Source organism: Lissotriton vulgaris, chromosome 3_1 (genome assembly GCF_964263255.1).
Source record: "Lissotriton vulgaris chromosome 3_1, aLisVul1.2, whole genome shotgun sequence".
NCBI classification, from domain to species: Eukaryota; Metazoa; Chordata; class Amphibia; order Caudata; family Salamandridae; genus Lissotriton; species Lissotriton vulgaris.
Window position 1 is genome coordinate 1,186,765,954 of NC_141689.1, and position 22,210 is coordinate 1,186,788,163.

Genomic DNA, 22,210 nt, shown 5'->3' on the forward strand with positions numbered 1-22,210 from the left:
GAAGAAGAAGGGCGTGGGTTTCAAGAGAACCCCCAGGCATCTGGGACTAAGGATAGGCAGGGACCTACAATGGCTTTTATATATGCAACTCTTAAAGCAATGCAATTGGAGGCCCGCCAAGAACATAAAAGGGCCCAAATGGCGACAAAAAAAATTCAGGGGGCAACCAGAAAGACTACAAAAGCCTGTACTGAAGTCATGGCTTGTACAACGATGCTGGAGGAATGGGTAGTGGGCCTTGAAGGTGGCTTTGAGAGCTCCGAGCAGAAGACCTCTGCTAACGATGCCAGAATGATGGACGTTTTGTGGAAGCTTGAGAAGTCGAAGAATAGACACCGGCGAAACAATCTGCGCCTGTTGGGTATTGAAGAGAATGCTGATGGGGGGGGACATACGCGGGTTTGTAATCAAGCTTTTCAAGTCTGCTTTCCTAGAGTTATCATCCTGGAACTGGGAAGTTGAGATCCAGCGTGTTCATCGGTTCCCTCTAATGGTCAAGAAAAATGCTGGGCAAGATCAAAGGCCAAGAGCCATTCTTATTTTTTTGGGGAACTTTTATTTTGCGACAGGCAGTCTTTGAAAAGACTAGACCAGATGCCAAGAAAACCGCTGAAGGGCAGACTTTCTTTGTAAGACCAGACTTCTCCCATACCACGGTGGAGAGACGGTGGTGTCTGAGGCAGATGATTCCATCATTCCAGAAACTTGGTTGTGAAATTTATTTGATGAACCCTGCTCGCTTGAAAGTGATCTTTCAGGGCCGGACAAGGGTGTTTACGTCTGAGATCCAAGTGGGGGATTATCTGAAAGAGCTATTGGGTGAATAGGACTGGGTGTTTGAGGAATGGCTGCATGGGGAGCACTGGGGGGGGGATATAGGGATTTGTTAAGGTAGGGAAAGAGTGCCATCGGGCCAATGTGTTCTTGTTTCCCCCCACCTCTACTTCTACGGAGTACTTTTTTCTCTGACGTATGGTGACTATTTGACCTTGTTTGAAACTATTATTTGTTTTTTGTCTATTCATCTTCCTCACTTTGACCTCTTGTACTCCACTGGTATTCTTGATGTATTCTATTGGATGGAGACTTCAAGTGTTAATGGAGTGGGGATCTGGGGGCTGTATTTTTCTTGATATAGACCCAGCTAAGGCATTTGCCTTATTTTTTTGTTATTATTCTTTTTTTTGGGTCAGGGAGCAACAGGGGCGCACAACGTGGGAGGTATCACAAGGATCTGGTGACCCTTTTTGCCGATGGGATGGGGGGGACCGGAGTGGGGGTGGGCGCATCCTTAATAAGGGGGGTAAGGCTAATGGGCATGTGGAAATTAGCTATCCGAACTTATGTGCTTTTTTATAGGTCTTCGCTGTGTTTATTGTTGGTACAATATATATAAGCAATAGAGATTGTCCGGATAGCCACGATTAATATATGTGGTTTGGATGACCCAGTCAAGCGGGGCAGGATTAAAGAGGACATTCGAATTCTCCGAGCCGATATTATCTGTCTTCAGGAGACCCATGTCCAAGCTAGTAAAAGTAAAATTTTGAAATTAGATGGGTTTCAGTTGGTGATATGTTGAAAACAGGAGACCAAGACTAGGGGGGTTGCTATTTTTGCCCGCAGGCGTTTGGCGAACCTCCCACGCTCGATCTCATACAAATATGGTAGATAGGCAATAACTCAATGTGTTATAGATAATGTTTTCACCCTTTGCTCTGTTTATGGCCCGGTATTGGATGCTACTGAGGTATATGACTGGCTGAACACAGAATTGGTTGGCTGGCCCTCCCACTGATTATTTGTGGCGATTTTAATATAAATTTGAGCTGGGCTGTACAAAATTCATCCGAAGCGGTTACCAGGGGCAGAAACGGAAGGTCTTCAGGTCTTTGTGCCAAATGAGAGAGCTCCATGGGCTAGTAGATGTGTGGGCTGCAATAAGAAGTGGGGAAGATGGGTTTACATATTACTCCGCCCGCATCAATCACATTCCAGGTTAGACTATTTTTTCATTTCTCATAATTTGGTGGCGAGTTGCAACATTCAGAAATATCTCAAGGTTATGTCCGATCATAATCCGTTGGTTCTGGAACTCTCATTCAAGTGTTTAAAGAACAGGCCCAGATGGACTTTTAATCAGACTCTACTTAGTGATAACCAATATGTGGAACGTAGAAGTATCTGGATCACTAGGTTTTTTGCGGAAAATTGTGGGATCACTAGTCCGCAATTTGTTTGGGATGCACTATAAGCCGGGGTTAGAGGGGAGATGACACAGTTCGGATGGCAGGCTCAAAAACAAGAGAAGGATAAGATTAATTATCTGAGCTTGGGACCATTACATCTCGATTTGGGGAAATCTCTGGCTACCATATGAATGAAAGCAAAACTCAAATAGTGATTAATGAGAAGATAGATATGGTCGATCTACGGATTGTACCTAGCGCAAGATATCTCGGGGTCAAGATTAGTTCCGACCCAGCCACAACTGTGGATCTAAATCTTGTGCCACTCTTAGGAAAAATGAAAACTGATATAAGAGAATGAGTAATCTACACTTGACACTTATGGGGGGAAGTAACGTCATTAAAATGATGTTTTTGCCAAAAATTCTTTATTATTTTAGGGCTATCCCTCTGGAATTTAGTAAAGCTTGGTTCCGGAAATTTGATCAGGTCATTTCTTGGTTTTTATGGGCGGGGCAGCGCCCAAGACGGGCTTTACGATATATGACTTTGCCGAGAGATCGGGGGGGATGGTCCGTTCCTAATTTTCAGATCTATTATTGGGCCACCACTTTGAAGTACTCTGCCGAACTGATAAATGGTGCTAATTCAGATGACTTTGAATGCTCGAGTTTTCAACTTCTTTGTGGGGTAGAGGCCAGGGGTTTGTTATTGCGACAGATTGATTTTGCTTATTTTAAGAGGGTCAAGTTCAAGGTGCTGGTCAGCGTATATAAAGTCTGGACTGCAGTCAGGAAAAAGACTGGAATCCCCCGGGTGCATAGGTATTCCCCTTTTGGCAGTAATACCACTCTTTGCTCGGGTATTTCTAATGATGGCTACTTTTGCAGGTGGAGGGAGAAAGGAATCTATTGTATTGGGGATCTTTTGTCCGGGAACTGTATACCTTCTTTCGATGTTCTCAAGGAACGGGTTTGGGATTGGGAACATGGATTTCTTTAAATTTCTACAAGTTAGGGACTTTTTAGATAAGAAATGTCACAACGGGGGACAAATCCCCTTGTTAGAAATGTTCAGAAATACAATACCACAAACAGCTGCTATTTATAAAGTCAATACGGAAAGAATGGGGGATGACTTAGCTAAACAATTTGAACGATGGCAAGCACAGGTACAGGCTGGGCAGGGGGACTGTGAGGACTCTCTGTACTATAGCCAAACGTCATGTATATCTGCCAATTTGCAAGTACAGTGCTTCAAAACTTGGTGTCATTTGTATGTTGACCCGACCTGAATACATAGGTGGGGGGGTACCACTGGTATTAGCTGTCCGCATTGTGGAGAAGTGGCTGCGGATAGCACCCATATGTTCGCGACCTGCTCTAAACTCTCTCAATTACTATCTAAAATCGAACTTAGGCTGAGGGCAATCTTGGGTTTTCTCTGATACTTACCCCGTTGACTGTCATGTTGGGTAGTTCCGATCAAGCAATGGATGAAAACTATAAGAAACTTGTATTTGTTTCCATGGCTGTCTATCACCTATGTATAGCCACAGTATGGCTAGATGTAACCCCTCTGACTGATTATGTTTGGCTTAATAAATTATTGTCTATATATAATTGGGAAATGGAGGTGGTGAAGAGGAGAGGAAGGCGGGCTAGAGAGAAAGGTGAGAAGCTCTGTTTGCCTATGTCTAATTGGCTCAATCGGTAGGCACATACATATTTATATTTTCTTCATTTCCATGTTCCCATCTATAGTATTATGTTATTATCTTATTATTATTCAGTTTTTCTTTGTTTTCTTCTTGTTTTACTTGAATTGGTTTTATTGGGGGAAGGATGGATCTGCCGGGGTGGGGGGGAGAAAAATTATGAAAAATGTTTGGGGAATTAACCACAGTTCTTGATTTTTCTGTTGATTGTTATTAAATATGTTTGTTTTCTGTGCTTGGTACCCCAATAAAAAAATGTAAAAAAAAGAAAAATTAAAAGCTTTATTTCCCTTGAATGACTTTGAAACCCACTTGCATTTTTCTCTACTTGAGGCATATTTGTTTTTTTAATTCTCTTTCTAATTCAAACTGGGCTGGTCTTTTAAATTCTGTTTATTTAGATGTTTTACTTTTCCTATTCTCTTGCAATAGTTACATATCATAACTCATGCAGTTATTTCCTCTGAAAGCCGGCCATGCGCCAATGGTAGCCTCCGGTTCCTTCAGTTTAATGAGTATAGGAACTAAGTTTCAGCTCGAATCAGAACGGTGACCTCTTTCATCCTATGCCAATCAGACTCCTTAGAAACACCTATACACCATTCATTTTGTGGCATGCACTATAACAATAGTAATTATCACTAAAGTTAAGTAATCAGATGATCGATAAGTATTGCTGTAATGTGTCAAGGAAAACTCAATTTCTTGAATCCAAGACCGTGGGAGGCGTAATCAGAACATAGTCAGAACACGATTCTGTTGCCTCTCTATGTTACTCTCTGTATTTCACAATACGAATGCTGTCTGATCAGCTATGCTTTAATGTGCACTTTTTAATTTAAATCTGAAATGGCTTATTACTGTTTCCTAGGTGGCTGAGTGGGGCATCCAGAAATTAGGACTGGTCAAGTATGCTAGCAAATCAGCTGGAACGTACAGTGGAGGAAACAAGCGTAAACTTTCGACTGCCATGGCTTTGATTGGATGCCCACCGATAATATTTCTGGTATTTATTTTATTGCCATTTTGCCCGCATATGTTAACTTGAATGGTTGAGATTGTGATACATGATGATTAAATACGCCAGTGTGGGATGACAAAGATGTTTTTATACAGAAATGTTACCCAGTCAACAACAGAAATTATATCACTATGGCTGAGATCATTAGTCCAGAAGAAATTTATGGTTCACTAATAATTTTAGCACCTTGGACAAACCTGCACGCAATGTGGCAAGAAAGGTAACAGAAAAGAAATCCAGGGCCGGATATATAGGATAGCAAAACTCCCTGTGGAACAATAACAGACCAGAAAATCCAAGACACGACCGCACAGGGAAAAGTTTGAGATCTCTACAGCAACAGGATGGTGTCAATATATGCATTTATTGTTTATTAGAACATTGGAATGTTGGAAGCTCCATATAAAAAAATGGAGTGCTCATGGCTTCTAATAGCAGGTAGAAGCCCAGTGCTCCAGCATTCCAATGTTGTCCTTCACAGCTGTTGGTGTGAACAGAGGCCTCACAGAGCCCCGAGGGTATTTCCTTTCCCTCTGGCTCCACGAGGCCTTTGTTTTATTTGTTAGAACATTCTGCCCTCTGGTGTCGGAAAGTTTTAATAGCCTTAAGCCCTACGTAGCTGGGCTATACCGGCATTAAGGTCCTGCTCCCTTGTTTGGCCCTCTCCTTTGGCTCAGGCCTTTAACGATGGTGCAGGCCTTTAAAGGCTGGTATAGCACGCAATGGCTGTCTATAACACTATTTTAGAACATGGGGAAGTTGGGAGCTCCACTGAAGACAAAGCAGTGTTCCCGGCACCTAATAGCTGTTAAAAGCCTGGAGCTCCAACATTCCAATATTTCTCGTTTGCACTGTGAACAAAGGCCTCCTGGAGCACAAGGGGATTTAAATCCCTGCATGCTCCCTGAGGCCTTTGTTTTATTTGTTAGAACATTCTGTCCTTTGGTGGCAGAATGTTCGACTAGCCTTATAACACACAATGGCTAGGCTATGCAGACCATTAAAGGACCGCTCTCTTGTTAAGTGCCTTCACCAAAAACGCTGGAGTGGGCCTTTAATGGCCTGCATAGAGCGCAACAGTGGGCTATAAGGCTATAATTAATTATTGTTTTTTATAGCGCAGTACTAGCCCCAGAGTATCAGAAAGATTTACACCAGAAATATGAGGTTGTAGAATGGGAACTAGAAATTGAAAACAATTGAGACGCCTACAACTGTGGAGAAATTAAACAGTTTCAGAACAGAAAGTACAGTGTCTCACTTTTGCACTTGCAAGGTTCCCTAGTTTCTGATATGCCAGGTAAACCGTTATGGAGTAAATCGGCGAATCTGCTGCAAACCGCCTCCTCAGTTACAAAACCCTACCTCACAGCCGCAAAACCACCCTCACCCCCACCCCTCTGACCCACCAGGGAAATGCCAGGGGCCCGCTACAGCCAGTTTGGCCCTGGCAAGCACACACCCATGTAGTAGCCCCTGCCCTTTTGCTCTCAATGGAGTCCTGCTGCGGCTTGTATGTTTTGTTTTATTTCAGTTTTTGTTTTCCTTTTTAACTCACGAAAACAAGATCAAATCACTCACACAATGGTGTGCTATTCATATGAACCGACCCAGAAAACAATTTGTATTTGTTTCAGATTGCTTTTGCCCCTCTCCAAAAAATGAAATTCAAATAGGTATGTTTGTCAAGCACTCTGTCTTTTTCACAAACAATTAACATTTAAACGAATTTGGCTTTTTGGTGACATGCAAAGAGTATCTGCGATTCATTGTACAAAGTGTTTTTCAAATGTTTGACTAAGGCGTGTCTGATACTCTAAAATGGTAGTTATGTTTTCTAAAACTCCGCGCAGCTTGTTAGGTTTGTACAACCTTATGAATAGTTTTGGAATCCCATCCTGTAAGGTTTATGCAACCTGACAAATGCCTCTGCTGAGTCATGGGCCTGTAATAACTGGGTAGCCTATGGGACAGCCACTCGGTCTGAGGCCAAGCCTGTAAAATCAGTGTAATAAGTTCTGCATTCGTAACCCGATCAATTTAAAGATCTTTATGTCGGCACTTTGACCATAAGCCATCCAAAGATCTTTGGACCTGTCCATCCAAAGGCGTATGTGTATTGTTTCAGTCTGCAAACCCCGTGGGACTGTAATACCTGTAGACCATGGGATCCATCTCCTGTCTGAGACTCGAGCCTGTAAAGTCAGTGTAACCGATGGATACTTGTGCTGCCTGAAGCCTACCTACCGCAGGCTGATATGTTAATCGATTCAAAGGTGTATTTCTGTAAGTGCAGCCAGTGAAATGCATTTTATCTGAGTGATAACTCTCTTAAAAGTAATAAATATGTAACCAACGGGATAGATTCCTGTCTCATAGTTTGGCTACAAAGTCGTTGTGTATTGAAGGATAGCTCTGATGTGTGACATTTAGATATGTTTGTCTGGAAGGATAACCTTTTTGACTAAAACCAGTGATTAATTTGTACATTGTCTTGTGGTGCACAACCCACTTCCACTGCTGGGCAAGAGCCACTAACTCCAGTTTTCAATTTATGTGACTTGTAACGCTCTCTGTAGGGTCACCATCCTTGCATCAGCAAACCACTGCCTGACACCAGCAGCGCATATACTACACCACTCCTGGATACAAGTGCTCTCAGAGCCATCCCCAGATTCCCTAGCTCAGTTGTTCTTAAACTTTCCACTTCTATGGACAGTCACTGAATTATTATTGGAATCTGGGGACTCACCCATTGAGTCATTACTGGGAGCCAAGGACGAAGGCCTAGGCATTTTCCATGATTTTAACCATGATATTAAACAGAACAATTACAAAAACAAGCATTCTTTAAACAAATAAACAAATGATAAACCATTTCATTCAATTCAATAATACAAATACAAAATTTTAATTTTAATAGGAAGGCTTGTCTAAATGCAATTGAGGCCACTCATTGTCCATACTGTATTCTGTTTGATGCATTTACTCTACTCCTATGAATACATCTGAGGATACTAACTTAATTTTAGACTCCAATTTCAAAATCCTTCACATTTACAGAGCATACTATAATTTTCAATTGTACATTCTGGTTCTTTATTTACATACAGTTTATTGATCTTTTAATGTTATTTAATTTTCAAAGTATCCTTGTACACCATCAATAGACTTTGGACAAGAGCCACTACCCTTATGGATGTGGTCCCGGAAGGATCTCTTCAAGAATGAGCTCCTAGGGCCATACCCACCTGTCTCCACCATGCAACAACTGAAACCCAATCACCCAACCTGCAACTCACACAATGCCTCCGCCTTCTGATTGTTAACTAGCATCCTATTGGGCACTACACCCTCGCCCCCTTTTATACACACCTGCACTCTGCAACGTAAATGAAGACTTTTGCAGGAGATACTTTAAAGCACTGAGCGATGTCTTTAGTGACAGAGAGACAGCTTTGACTGTAGTGCATATAAATTCATTGCTTTCGAAATTGTAGTTCATCTTTCATGAACTATGTCGAATATTCCCAAATAAACAGCTGTTGCTTTCTCACAATAAGCCTTTCTGCCTCTCATATTAGTCTCAACATCTCACAAAATCTTTTTCAGCCTGCCACCCCGGACCTCATTCTTTTTCAGCCTGCCATTCCTGAACCTGACACTGAGTTCCACTAGGTAGGACAGAACTGGTTTTAGCTACACTTCCATTATCCTACTTGAGTGTAGAAAAATGTACAAAAAAACACACAGAACTTGGTGCAGAAAATACCATTTCAGCATGTTTTGTCTCTTTACAATATACAAAATTTGAATGCAAGTTATTTACTGCATCCAATAAATGCCTTACTTTAAGGAACTGGTTGTAGAGACCTGGCTGCACGGTAGGCCAGGTGCCTAGCTGCAGCAAAGAACATGCGGAGACCACTTTCATTCACTATCATGGTCCCGAGACTGCCGTCCGCGGGCCACACCTTTATTATTTGTACCGCCCCTGTGTGTGACGTCATGCAGGGCAAAACCAACGGAGAGAGGCAGGCAGGCGGGTGACTCGCCCAGTCATCCCCCTGTCATCTCACAATACATGGAACATTATATTCCTCCTTATCTTCAATAATGAAACACGTCAAACTCAATTTGAAAACATAACAACATAACCACATGACACCTGGTATTGTATTCAACCACAGTGTTCATCGCTCGAATTGTATACAGTTACCGGTCCATCTACTCCAGCTCTTCACATATTTTAGGTGGTATGGACACGTTAGAAGGTACACTACATTCTCTGTGTTACAGTTGGAGAAGGTGTTCACGTCCATAGAAGGTGTTCAGCTTCCACGGACGTGTTATGCCAATGTCCACCTCTTTTGTTGTTATGGTAAAGGGGCACACGACACAATTACCACAGGCGTAGTGTCCTGTCGGTCTCGGAGTGTTCTAAAGGGTGATCTGGTCATCCATCCTCGCAGTTGGGTCTTTCGCATGTACCAGTTCGTCTAGTAAGTTTTTGCTGCGTTTAAACGCAAAGAGTGGGGGTTCCCACCGTTTTCCTGCGGTATGCAGAATGTGTCAGTTCTTTTTCACAATTCTTTGAATGGTATTGGATACTCTAGTGTATGTAGTGACATACACAAGTCTGTTAGATTTTTTTTTTCCAATGGTTTCCAGCACGTCATCACGATTGTTACTTTTGGCTCTTTTCTTCGCTTGTCTGATCATTTTCCTTGGGTAGTGACGTTCAAGGAGTTTTGTTTTGTTTCCAATACGTCTGCTTGTTCTAGAAAGGTTTTTTTATCTGTACAATTCCTTCGGACCCAAAGGAATTGTCCCACCGGAAAGTTGTTCCGCAGGTCTTTAGGGCGGAAGCTCTCATATAGCGGCAAGCTGTTCCTGTCTGTCGGTTTATTGTGTACTTGTGCATTTGTTGAATGGGTCAACTCTAAGGACCAACATCTCACCCACTCAATCAAAAAGCATCATGCTGATTTTTTGGATTTGGACATCAAGATGAACATGGGGGGTATCAGTACACAAGTGCACAATAAACCGACAGACAGGAACAGCTTGCTGCTATATGAGAGGTTACACCCTAAAGCCCTGCGGAACAACCTTCCGGTGGGACAATTCCTTCGCGTCCGAAGGAATTGTACAGATAAAAAAATCTTTCTAAAACAAGCAGACGTATTGGAAACAAAACGACTTGAACGTCACTACCCAAGGAAAATGATCAGACAAGCGAAGAAAAGAGCCAAAAATAACAATCGTGATGCCCTGCTGGAAACCATTGAAAAAGAAAAATCTAAAAGACTTGTGTGTGTTACTACATACACTCCAGTATCTAATACCATTCAAAGAATTGTGAAAAAGAACTGGCACATGCTGCATACGGCAGGAAAGCGGTTGGAGCCCCTACTCTTTGCGTTTAAATGCAGCAAAAACTTACGAGACGAACTGGTACATGCGAAACACCCAACTGCGAGGATGGATGACCAGATCACCCTTTGGAACACTCCGCGACCGACAGGACACTACGCCTGTGGTAATTGTGTTGCGTGCCCCTTTACCATAACAACAAAAGAGGTGGACATTGGCACAACACGTCCATGGAAGCTGAACACCTTCTCCAACTGTAATACAGAGAATGTAGTGTACCTTTTGACCTGTCCATGCCACCTGGAATATGTGGGCATGACCTCACGAAAATAAAAACCAGAATAAACGAACACCGGAGTACTATAAGGTAAAGAAAACAGCAAACTCACAAAACACTTCCTTGAACATAATCATAAAGACACTGATCTCAAATGGGTAGTCCTTGAAGTAATGAAGAAACATAAAAGTGATCTTACAAAACCATTACACATTAGAGAACAGAGATGGGTCTACCGCCTGCGCACTGGGACCAATGGTCTTAACGACGACATACCATAGCTACAATTGGCCTCGTGAACTAAACCACCTTTGTCTATATTATGAATCACATATAACTGAACCATAGTGCCCATGTCATCACACATAATTAACCATCTACACATATACTTGTAAGTTGCACTGTCACCATACCTGTGCATTCTCATCATTATATTATTAATATTGGTGTAATACATTTCATTTTATCCTGGACATCTGTCCTGCATAATGGGCTGGCCAAATATACCAGTACACACACATTACAAGTGCATGCTCTAATATAGCCTTTAAACACTCCGGTATCAAAAAGCATCTATTATATATAATTCTGTGGGAATAGCCTAAATTCATAGCAACCAACCCCGTTTAACATAAACATGTGCCTTATATCTCTGAATATTTTGGTAAACCTTCGTTTACCATTTAATTTCCCATAAGTGTTTTGGGACCTTTTTACTTTACAGGTGCAGGCGCGCTTTATGTTTCTGAGCCGGCAGTCCCGGCTGATACTGGGCCCATCTCTGCTTTTGAGACACTGCGCACATGCGCATGCCAGGAAATGCTATCCGTTTTGTAGAAAGAGCTGAAAACATGAGCAACGCCCTCCGCGGTTCACGCTGTGTAATCTAACAGGTGAATCCTATCGGAAACCAGCCACCAGAAAGCCCATATAGGGGGGTCAGGCTAACATTCAGGCCTGTTCAACGTAGTGGATGGGTCAGGCAACCTTCTTGGCCATTTTAACATAGCGCAAAATAGGACATTTCATTGTCCACACCGGGATCTAATCACGATCACATCGTACCAATTAGCACAAGCTGACACACTATCTATAGTCCAGTTTTCTAAATCATTCAGACTACATCGAGGAGAGGAGGAGGATGCACACAGGTGGAGCAGTGGAGATCTCAAGTCACAGTAAGAGTGTAAATGTGGGTGAGAATGTGATTTGTCGCAGGTATTGGTCTTATGACACAGGAAGAACCATATGTTCTTTTTCTACCTTTTAACTATTTTACATGGTACTCTTGTTCTTGTTTTTTCTCCTTATGTAATTTTCAGTTTAGCTCTGGACTACAGGGGTCCATGGTCCTTCACCCTCCTATGGGGCCTTGAGTTCCATCTATTAGGGTAAGCAATGTCAATGTATCCCCTATTAGTCAGTGTGCGCAGATGTATTACGTTTGTTGCACTTAAAGCCTATCACATTGAATATTTTGTGCATGAGGCAATATTTTTGTTTTGTGCAATTAGTTTAGCTTTCCAATGTCAATACTGTTGTTTCAGACTTTAGATTCCAAGGCCATCTCGCAGTGGAGTGTGTTCTTCTTCACCCCACACAGTGGATACCCTCCTACCACAGCTTGGTAAGAGTGGAGCAATCTTTTCACTTACTCCTAGGTCCTAATGAATGCCACGGAGCCTACTGGGCCACCTGGCAGAAACATGTCGACCTTTTGATATCGTTGGGGGGACAAATATATCCCCAACACACCGACCACGTTTTTAGAACACCATACAGGTGCCAGCAATATTAAAGTTAATGTGACACCTGTAATGGATTTTTAATTCACCTTTTCTTTATTTGGGCCCCCACTTAGTTTAGAAGTGCATCCCTGTCGTCAGTTGTATGCCCGCCCTCCATCAAACCAAGTTTTTGGAGGGCGAGGACTGGTCAATGATGAAGCATGACACCAGGTGGTGTGTGAGACCAGTCCTGCACTTTTTGTGAGATGCCTACACTCACAAAACTAAGAAACAGTTTGCACTTAACCCTCTTTTCCCGCTGGAAACAGTTCCGTTGGGTTAAACATTATTGTTGGAGGCCGCTAGCTCCTGGTACCCCGTGCCTCTAGTTCCCTAACCCTAAACACTTTCTGGGATTCTGTGGTTACACACTTTCTCAATGATGCCTTGCCTCTCCAATGCTTCTAGCTCCTCCTCCACCTTTTGCCTGAGGTGAAACACTATGCGGCGATGTCTCAGCTCCATCGGTTGGAGTGATCGATCTATGTGAAGTGGAACCTCATTTCCTTTGAGGCATCCTATGCCCTTAAATACATCTCCGAACTCATCAAGGATCTTCGAGATTTCTTCCTCCTGTACCCCAAACACAAATAGAATTAGCTTAAACGCTTCATCTGTGGTGCCGCTGACTAGCATCCCCTGTCCTTCTTTTGATGCGTAATTTGTGATGGGTGCAGTAAGGTCTTGGTGCCCTATTTCACTCTTCAAACACCCAATAAGGAGGATAGGCATCTTCTGCCAGTAAGCAAAAACCCAAATTATGGCTTCTTGTATAAAGGGGCTTGGATCTAGGGACCGTTACATACTTGCTGACATGAGTTCGATTGGGCCTCCGTGTCAGTGGTGGCCTTGATGTTCTGGTGATGGATCTTGACTTTACATTTAGGTAGCCGGTGCTGCTTCCTGGACTGTTGGTCCACTGCTAACACGTAGTGCACAGGATAATCTCCAGTGTTGTCATCCATGTCCTCTCTGTCTGGGGCTTCCTCTACCACTTATGCGGTCTCCCTAGCTGCTCTCGAGGATCTGCAGACTTTCTTGAAGTGATTTATCTTTCCGCAGGCCGAGCATCTCTTCCCCTTGGCTGGGCATTCATTCATCCTATGCGATGCACCACCACAGTAGCCACATTCTTTCTGCCTCTCTTGCGGGCATTTTGCTGAAGGAGGGTGTGGTTTGGCTTTTACTACATTGGCTTGTTCAGTTTTCACAACAGGACAGTGTAGCACTGCTTCCATGTGTGCCGCTAGAGCCCTCGCCAGATCCTTAAATCTTCCAATGGATAGAATGTGCCTAGGGACTTCCCCGATTCTTGGAGTATATTTTCCTAGAGTTTCATTGAGTAACAGCCTTAAATGACCTTGGCCCTCTCTATGAGGTCATGTGGGCTGTTGTAAAGGTGATGGGGTTTCACTGTGCCCGAAGGTCTCACCTGCACAGAGCTGCGCATCGGGGCAGAGACCTTGAGGCAATGTAATCCACCTGGAGGGGTGTGTCCTGTGCCCTGTGGAGGGCAGAGTCCTTATGCCACCAGACGCTGTGTCTTTTTTATTCTGTTGGAGTGGGGCTTGACACCACTGTGAGAAACGTACTCACTGTTGGAGCACAAAAGCCTTCCCCAAAGCTCCCAGCAGCTCAGCCAAGCACACGTTCTCTCTCTCTGCTGTTTTCAGCTATTAAGCAGTTGGTGGGAGATGCGGAGGCCTCCTGCGCGCCCCACTGAGAGTGCAGTGAGCGGGTTGGGGGTGTGCAGCGCAACACCAAGGATCCGCGGCTGCCTCTTTGCCAGTGAAGAGGTCTGGCTGAATGATAGGCCAGGCGCCTCACTGCAGCAGAGATTATTCAGAGACCACTTTCATTCACTATTGTAGTCCCAAGACGGCAGTTCAGGGGCCACGCCATTTTTGTTTTTATCACCCCTGCACGAAACGTCACGCGGGGCAAAACCAACTGTGAGACGCAGGTGGGTGACTCACATAGCCATCTCCCTGTTGTCTCTCGATACATGGAACCTTACACTGGTTTTGACTGTGTGAAGTAAAACCTCCTAAGCCGGACTGCCCATGCGTTTCCCATGGGAGACCAGTTTATGGCAGAGAGTGCAACGGGTCCTTCTTCTTTCTTCATCTCCCGAGGCTGACTGCAGCAGGCACAGCAGGTGCTTTGGAAGAGATGGAGGAAACACTGAACGAGAGAAAGAGAGAGAGTGTGAGAGTGATGAGAGAGGCAGAAGGAAGCGGGCTGGTTTGAACATTTTTGGCAAGGCTGATTTTGGTTGCCAGTTTGGCATGCGTATATCCCCACCCCATACAACTACACTCATACCTGGGCTCCCAAAATATATTCTGAGAAGTAGTAACAGGGGAAGAGTGTGCGTTAAAAACCTTGGCTTCACACTACACTCTCCCACTTCCAAAATGCAGGGCTGCACCATATTTACAAGGATACAGTGCAGCCCTGCATTTCCCCTTGCACTGGCACTACTTTTAGCTGCCTAATGCCAACGCAGACACCCATTCACCATTGTGAAAGGGGGGCTGTGTTGTAGGGCAAGATTGTTTCTGTGCAGGAAGGTGTCCTGCAAATAAACAATCTGAAATGGAATTTTGAAGCTTCTATGTGTGTTGCTTAATACAGAACACACACAGAAGCTGCAAAACACATTTTTTTTAATTGATTGTTTATGCGCAGGAAGAGTCACCTTCCTGCACATAAACAATCAATGGCATTTTGCTGTGTCTATGTGTGCTGCACAATGCAGCACACAAAGAAACATGGTTAGAGCGGCAGACCCTGATGCAGAGTTTTAGCCCGGGACCAGGGTTCAATTCCCTGCCTCACCGGGTCTTGGGCTCAAAAATTCCACAGACCTGATAATTCTCGCCTCGGTGCCTATTCCAATCATGGAGTCCCACTCTGCAACTCTGGGCAATAGCTTGCTTAATCTCCACAACGGCCCCCACAACGCTAAGGATGCCTGGCCTCCACCTTGGGGGTGCCCAGGAGTGGACGCCTCACAGGGAAAGCCAGGATGGGTTCCACAGCGGTATTCGTACAAGCACCTTGAGACCCTTGCGGCTGAGTAGTGCGCTATACAAGTATCAATTTACAATTTACAAAAACAAGGAGAAATGAAACATTTTGCCTCTTTGCGCCTGTTTAAGGCCGGGTTTTCCCTGGTCTTAATTTTGGCACTGCCCCATATTTACTCTGTCCTTGTAAATATGGGGCAGCGTCAAAATCAATGGAGGTTGAGGTGGAACACCCACCACAACACCCATTGCCCACCCCTTTCAAGCTAAGTATAGTGTAAAAGGGTGCCTCATTCTCAAGGCAGCATTCAGCCACATTAAGTGGCTTCATGCTGCCTTGTGAATAAGGCAAAGCCCCTATCGGCACGACAACGTCAGTGGTGTTTCCTCCGCTAAGGGGGAGGAGCATCACCCCACTGAAGAAAAGGAAAAATAAAATGACAATAACTATTGTTATTATCATTTTGTTTTCTCTATATACTTCAGTGTCTCTCGGGTGGGCGGGGCTGGTGGAGTAGGGAGAGGAGTGGTTTTCACTACTGAAGTGCGCACGACTGCTTGGCTGGCCCTCCATTTCTTCTTTAGCGGAGACATTGCCACAGGAGTGAGCCTTGGTGACATGAGGATACAGATGTTCTGTCTTCGATTATGATTATCAATGCTTGATAGTAGTTATAGTTCATTGCACATCGACAACCATAGCCATTCGCCCTCCGATTAATAATTAAGAATTTTCTCACATCATTCGTTTGAACCAAAAAACCTGATATCAGAATGCAGCCCTTCTTTCCGTATGACATACCAGCGCACACATATTATGGATTAAGAATAATTTTATTAGAAAAAAAACAAGAAATATTGTCAAGGCAATTAGGATGTCTAGAAAATAAAATAATTTATATTTAACACGTAATATTGAACTCAAGAATAAAAACTAGAGCATTATAATGCAATTAAGCAAATATATATATATATATTAAAACGCATCCTGTGACTAGTTTCGGGGTCCTTTGCTCACTCTGCCACTGGATTCAAGCTAGCCTGGCTGATGAGGGTTGTCATCCCGAAACCGTTACCAGGATGCTTGTTTTTGTTCCAGGGAAGACGTGGCTTGGCATTTCGGGCTTCACTGTTCCTATCAGCAACAGGGTGAAATCTGATTTGTATATGGCTGGATCTGAACGGTGTGGCGAAGTGAGCTAAAGAGCGATGATGGATTTAACCCAGATCTGTGACTGGGGCTGAGTGTCTCAAAAGTTTCAGTACTCTTTCCATCATCTCTTTGTGTTTGCTTTGTGTAAGTACAACATCGATCCAGCCCGGTATGTTTTGGTGAATGGGTCCAGAGGCTGCAGTATGAATTGCAATGAAAACATCACCTTGTGGTGAAAACAGCAAGCTGCAAATGAATTAAGCACTAATCCTCGATTGGACTTGACAAATAAGGGCAGACTATGGAACTACACTTCCCACAATCCAATTGTATATACAGGCATGTCAAAAGGAACTATCAATTAAGACCACTTGAAAAAGACAGGACTTTGAAAAGCATGCTGCTAATGTGAATCCCCATTAGTGCAGCGTCTCTGTTTGTGAATCTGTTTGTAAGGGGTTTGTGGCTTTTTATCCCCAACGCTGCACCGGCAGTAGTGAGTGCCACTTTTAAGCCACTTTGCTTTCAAATATCTTTCTCTCTCGAGATATATACACATGTATATAGATATACATATATATATATCACCACCAAACGACTCTCCAGCTTTCCCCTCGCAGGGTAAGAGAGACACGGACCACAGGAAGGTATGGCTCAGATGTTTTATTTCCCCTCAGTGATGGGTTTCAGACTCCACCAGTCCTTGATCACACTGCCACAAAGGAAGCTGTTCACCATTTTTAAATTTGCATTTCTACACCACGTAATTAATAAACACCGAAAACATACTGATTGTCATAATGGCACATGATGTTATTGTAGTCTGTTTTCTATCATTGGTCCTTTGCTTTACATAATATTATTTTCAATATTGCAGTAAAATACTTGATTTAGAATTTATACCAATGCGATAATAAATATTCACATATATATAGTAAATAGATAAATATATATTAAAAAAAGATATATAATTTATATATAATAACATACATATTATATTCTTTTTATAACAAACTAAGGATGTACTTCCAGAGTTAAAACCATGTATAAATATAGATTTAAGAACATTGTAATAATGATTTTTACCTGTGCAAATTCGCAATGCTATCTTTATGTAATGGTTGATTTGCCATGACTTCATCCTAATCTGTTTAAGGAAAAGTCGTCCTGGACCCTATTAATAGTCAGACTATTGAGATTACAATCATGCCAAACTTTAAAATTCCATGATGATATAGTATTACCCTAAAAAAAAGTGCTACCTAAAACAATTTCTTTTATTTTGTTTTTTTAAAATAATCTAAAACCTAGTGTAAACGTGGTATATTAAATAAATAAATGACTAAAGTGCAAAGAAGCGTATTTATCATTTCTTGATCAGCATAAATGCAAAAAAATGTCATTATCAGCAAGGTAATAATTTTCTGTTGGTTGGGAAGCATGAGTAGAATATCTCATAGAGTTCCTGTCAAGGATGCCCCTCGGTAGAGGAGGCTGTTCATCCACAGGAGCAAAGATGAATGTCCCACACACTTCCAGACAACAACAACTCAAGCGAGAAGAGATAACTCGCTCAAAGTCAGCTGCTACCAAAAAGTGTAGGGGGAATTTTCCCAGGGAGTATACCACTCTCCCCCAGCAAGGACAATGTAGCTGCAGTCTTGATGGCAGGAGATGGCTGGAAATAAACGTACAACAATACTAACCTCACCAGTAATTTACAGGACTGATACATAAGTGTTCAACATAGCATTCCACTTACCTCACCAGGTGAGCGTCAGGGCTTTAAGCTAGCAGTCAAGTGGAGAACCAGGAGGTACAGAAGGGAACCTGGATGACTACCAGGAAGGATACCTCCAAGGCAGAAGGTACACAATTCCAGTCCTGCTCTAAACTGAAGACAGAGCAAGACTGGGCCACAAGAGCAGCAGATGACAAGCTTGTGTCACTTATAGAGCTAAAGACAAAGTGACACGGAAACTCCCACTTCCTGCTCATAAACTTAAGACAGAGCGGAGTGAGGAACAAATAACACACAACACAGACAACCCCCACTTCCCGCTCCTAAACTTAAGACAGGACGGAGTGAGGAATAAATAACACACAACACAGACAATCCCCACAATATACACACCACGTCCAACTCGTAAACTTAGGACGGAGCGGAGCGGGTGTACATGTAACAATACGAGATAGACGAAGCAGCGCTCCACTCGTAAACAAAAGACGGAGCGGAGCGCGTAAACACACACAAACAAAACCCCTTCGATCACTCTGCAAATGATGACAGAAATAACCACTGAGAAATTCAGGGCTGAGGTGCCAGAATAACTGACAGAAACTAGGAGAGAAGGATAGCCGGGGAAACAAGGCGGAAGGGAGAGATAGGCACCGGGGGAGGACGTGCCGGGAAGGAGCAAGTTAGCGGAACAGAGCGGGAGGTACAAACAACGGGCAGGACACGGGCAAGGAAAAGAAATACCGTGACTCAAGGGGGAATACCACAGGAACAGGAAAGGAGCATAAACGGGATCACTAAGGCAAAACAGGATCTCAGAACGCTACGGGAACCTTACGGAGCAGAAAGCTGAGCAGAGGGGGCGTGGTCACTAACCAAACAGTAAGCCAAGGATTGGCGGGTGAAACTCCCTTTTCTGCTAGTTAGGGAGCGTCTCAAAATACCGTAGCCTAAAGCAGTAAGAGAGTTAGGGAATGTCACAAAAGGATCTCAGGGGCACAATAACAAATGCGGAAAATAGCATTCTACGCAGCCCTGAGGAATCTACGTTGAACACTCATGAATGTGATCAGATCCGACCACCCCTAACAGTTCCCAATGTTGTAAAGGCCTTGGTAGCATTCATCTAATTTTCATAAAAAGTAATGGAGATCCTCTATTATTGTTGAGGCCATTAGGTATCTTGCTGTCTAATTCCAAAATGGTGGTGGATTCAAGTTTGCGCAACATTTTCTCTCTATCTCCACCTCTAAGTAATTTTGGTACAGCTTTGATGACAAAGTACCTCAGACAGTTAAGGTCGTTGTTATGTACTGCCTTAAAATGCCTCGCCACTGGGTACATGGGGTCATTGTTTACTATAGCAAGCAGATGTTGTAGGATTCTGACATGCACCTGTAGCTTTGTATATTTCCCACATATCTTAATCCACAGGTGCATGTCAGAACATACACGGCATATTCTGTTCTACAGCCAAAGTTGCCCTTTAGCTTGGTGGCAGTGGGACTAAAAGGGGTGAGATATTCAGATGTATTTACCCCAAATTTGCATGCCATACATGAGGTGCATTTGAAAAAATGTTGTCTGCTTGTCAACCAACTACCTGGGGTCTTTAATTCTGGACTGCTTTCCACTAACTGCGTGCACATAGATGGCCCTTTTCCGAAAGTAATGGTTGGTTTGATCAGGAAGTCTGGGGGCTAATACACCATCTGTCATTATTATGGCCAGTTACGCTTAATAATTGACCTAATTTTCCTCTCTTGTCTGTTGTATGTGGTGACAAGCCTAGGTATCTCATCCTCTACAGTTGTTTCTTCCTCTATGGGTGTAGGAAGAAGAGATTCTCTCGATTTCTTATTTACTTTGTTTACTGCTTCCTGCAATCTCTTTTCTAAATCTATCCAAGCCCTCTTCACAACATATAGTAAAGTCTTCTTTGTTGGTACAGATTCTTTTAAGTCTAAGTAATTCTCCATAAGGCATGCTGTCTATAAGGTGTTTAGGGTGAGCACTGCTGGCATACAGAGTCGCATTTCCAGCAGTGCTTTTTCTGTGTAATGTAGTTGCAATTTGACCTTCTTTCACAATCACCCTGACATCCAAGAATTCTATGCTTTCATTGCTTATCCGGGAGGTAAACTTAAGATTGACTGTATTTTTGTTGATTTTATCAATAACATCTAAAGCACTTTTAACATCTCCTTTCCAGACAATGAAAATATCGTCAATGAACCTGAACCAGTGCTGTACATGGTTCTCATACTCAGCGGAGTGTATGCGTTTGAGGACCTGCTCCTCCCACCATCCTACATGGAGACATGCATAGCTGGGGGAGAAGCAGGCCCCCCATAGCAACGCCTCTCTTTTGCATATACATATTATTAAAACAAAGAAATTATTTGTAAGACACCAATGAATCAATTCCATCAATAACTTGTTGTGATTGTAACATTCCGCTGGTCTAGTTTCTAAAAATTCTTTCACAGTTCTCAGACCATCTTTAAGTTGGATGCTAGTATATAGCGATTCTATATCTAATGCTATAAAAAGAGGGTTCTCCGCCCATTTGACTATTTTCAATTTGGTCAAAAAATCACCAGTGTCCTTAATATATGTTGGGAGTTTTTTGACAAAGCTCTGTAGGAAGTAATCAACATATTCAGTCACATGCTCACCCATACTCCCAATTGCAGATATGATCGGTCTTCCTGGTACTGGGGTGCAGTTCATATGAGTTTTTGGGATAAAATGTAATCTTGGAATATACGTATATAGTACCAACTGACGGTCGCGGGTCGCCGGTCGCCAGTAGGTAGTTATAATTAGGACCTATTTTCCATAGGAAATCTGCAACATTCTACTTGCAATACCTTTGGCACCAGTTGATGAATCAGCGCGAAATTTTTAAAACTTGTGGGGCTCTCCGGTCCGCTTCTATCCTGAAACTTTGGAGGATTTGTCAAGCGGGGGCCCAGAAAAAAGGGGGTCCCAAAATGTGTTTTCCCTATGCAATTTCCCATAGGAACCTTTAGTCGTAACTACAGTCCGAACTGCTGAACGAAATGACACCAAATTTGGCAAAGAGGTAGTCCTTGGTTCAGATTCATGCCTATTTGTTAAATGGTGTAAATCTGTTTAGTAGTTTTTTAGATATTGAAGGGAAAAAAAAAAAATATATATATATATATATATATATATGGGCGGAGCCTAACCACACAACTCATCGTGAGATCTGATTGGCTGTCAGCACTTCATCCAAGAAGTGTTGGCGTCCAGTTTGGGACCAATATACATGATAGCACCTCATTAAAAAGCATTGCAGTTAATAGAAGGTTTAAAGACTTTAGTTACATTATAAATCATTGGTTGATGGTACCATATTCATTTTAGGAATTGTGGTGTGTTCTAAGGTGATTTTACCCAGTGAAAAAGCCTTCTGCTGGGATATCATGAATCATGTTTGAGAGAAAACTATTTTCTCATGCTTTTCCAACAGAGGTTGGGAAGGTGATCTATAAGCTAAACTGAGAGCATATATTCTGTAAATTCACATTATCTTTCGCAGTCATGTGAAAATGAAGACTGACATTCTCAGTAAAACATGTACATCCACCAAGGGCAGAGACTGTCAGTTGATTCCTATGTGTTCTACTGCAGCTTCCCAGAGTGTTCTATAGAACAAATAGAGTGCTAACAGCATTACTTATGACAAAAGTATAGCACATCTGAAGCCCTCTTGATTGGAATAAAGTGGTAACTCTTAAAACATTTACTTTAAAAAGGAATAAAATGAGGGTGTTCATTTTGCCATAGAAAGTATGATTAGTGCTGCAGAAAGAAAAATGATGGCAAATTTTGAGTAACTTCTGAAATCCTCTTCTATTTCATTAAAAAAAAGTCTGACAAGCAGACTAAAA

General features: G+C 42.7%; 1 protein-coding gene across 2 annotated transcripts in view; it reads left to right on the forward strand.

Annotated features, from left to right (window-relative positions):
* The window catches only part of LOC147727632 (phospholipid-transporting ATPase ABCA1-like), a 2,839,360-nt gene that overhangs the window by 2,549,096 nt on the left and 268,054 nt on the right, over window positions 1-22,210 (forward strand). For both annotated transcript variants that reach the window (XM_086961649.1, XM_086961650.1), the window contains exon 46: window positions 4,778-4,912. In XM_086961649.1, the coding sequence (XP_086817775.1) occupies window positions 4,778-4,912 (135 nt within the window). The remainder of the gene's footprint in view (window positions 1-4,777; window positions 4,913-22,210) is intronic.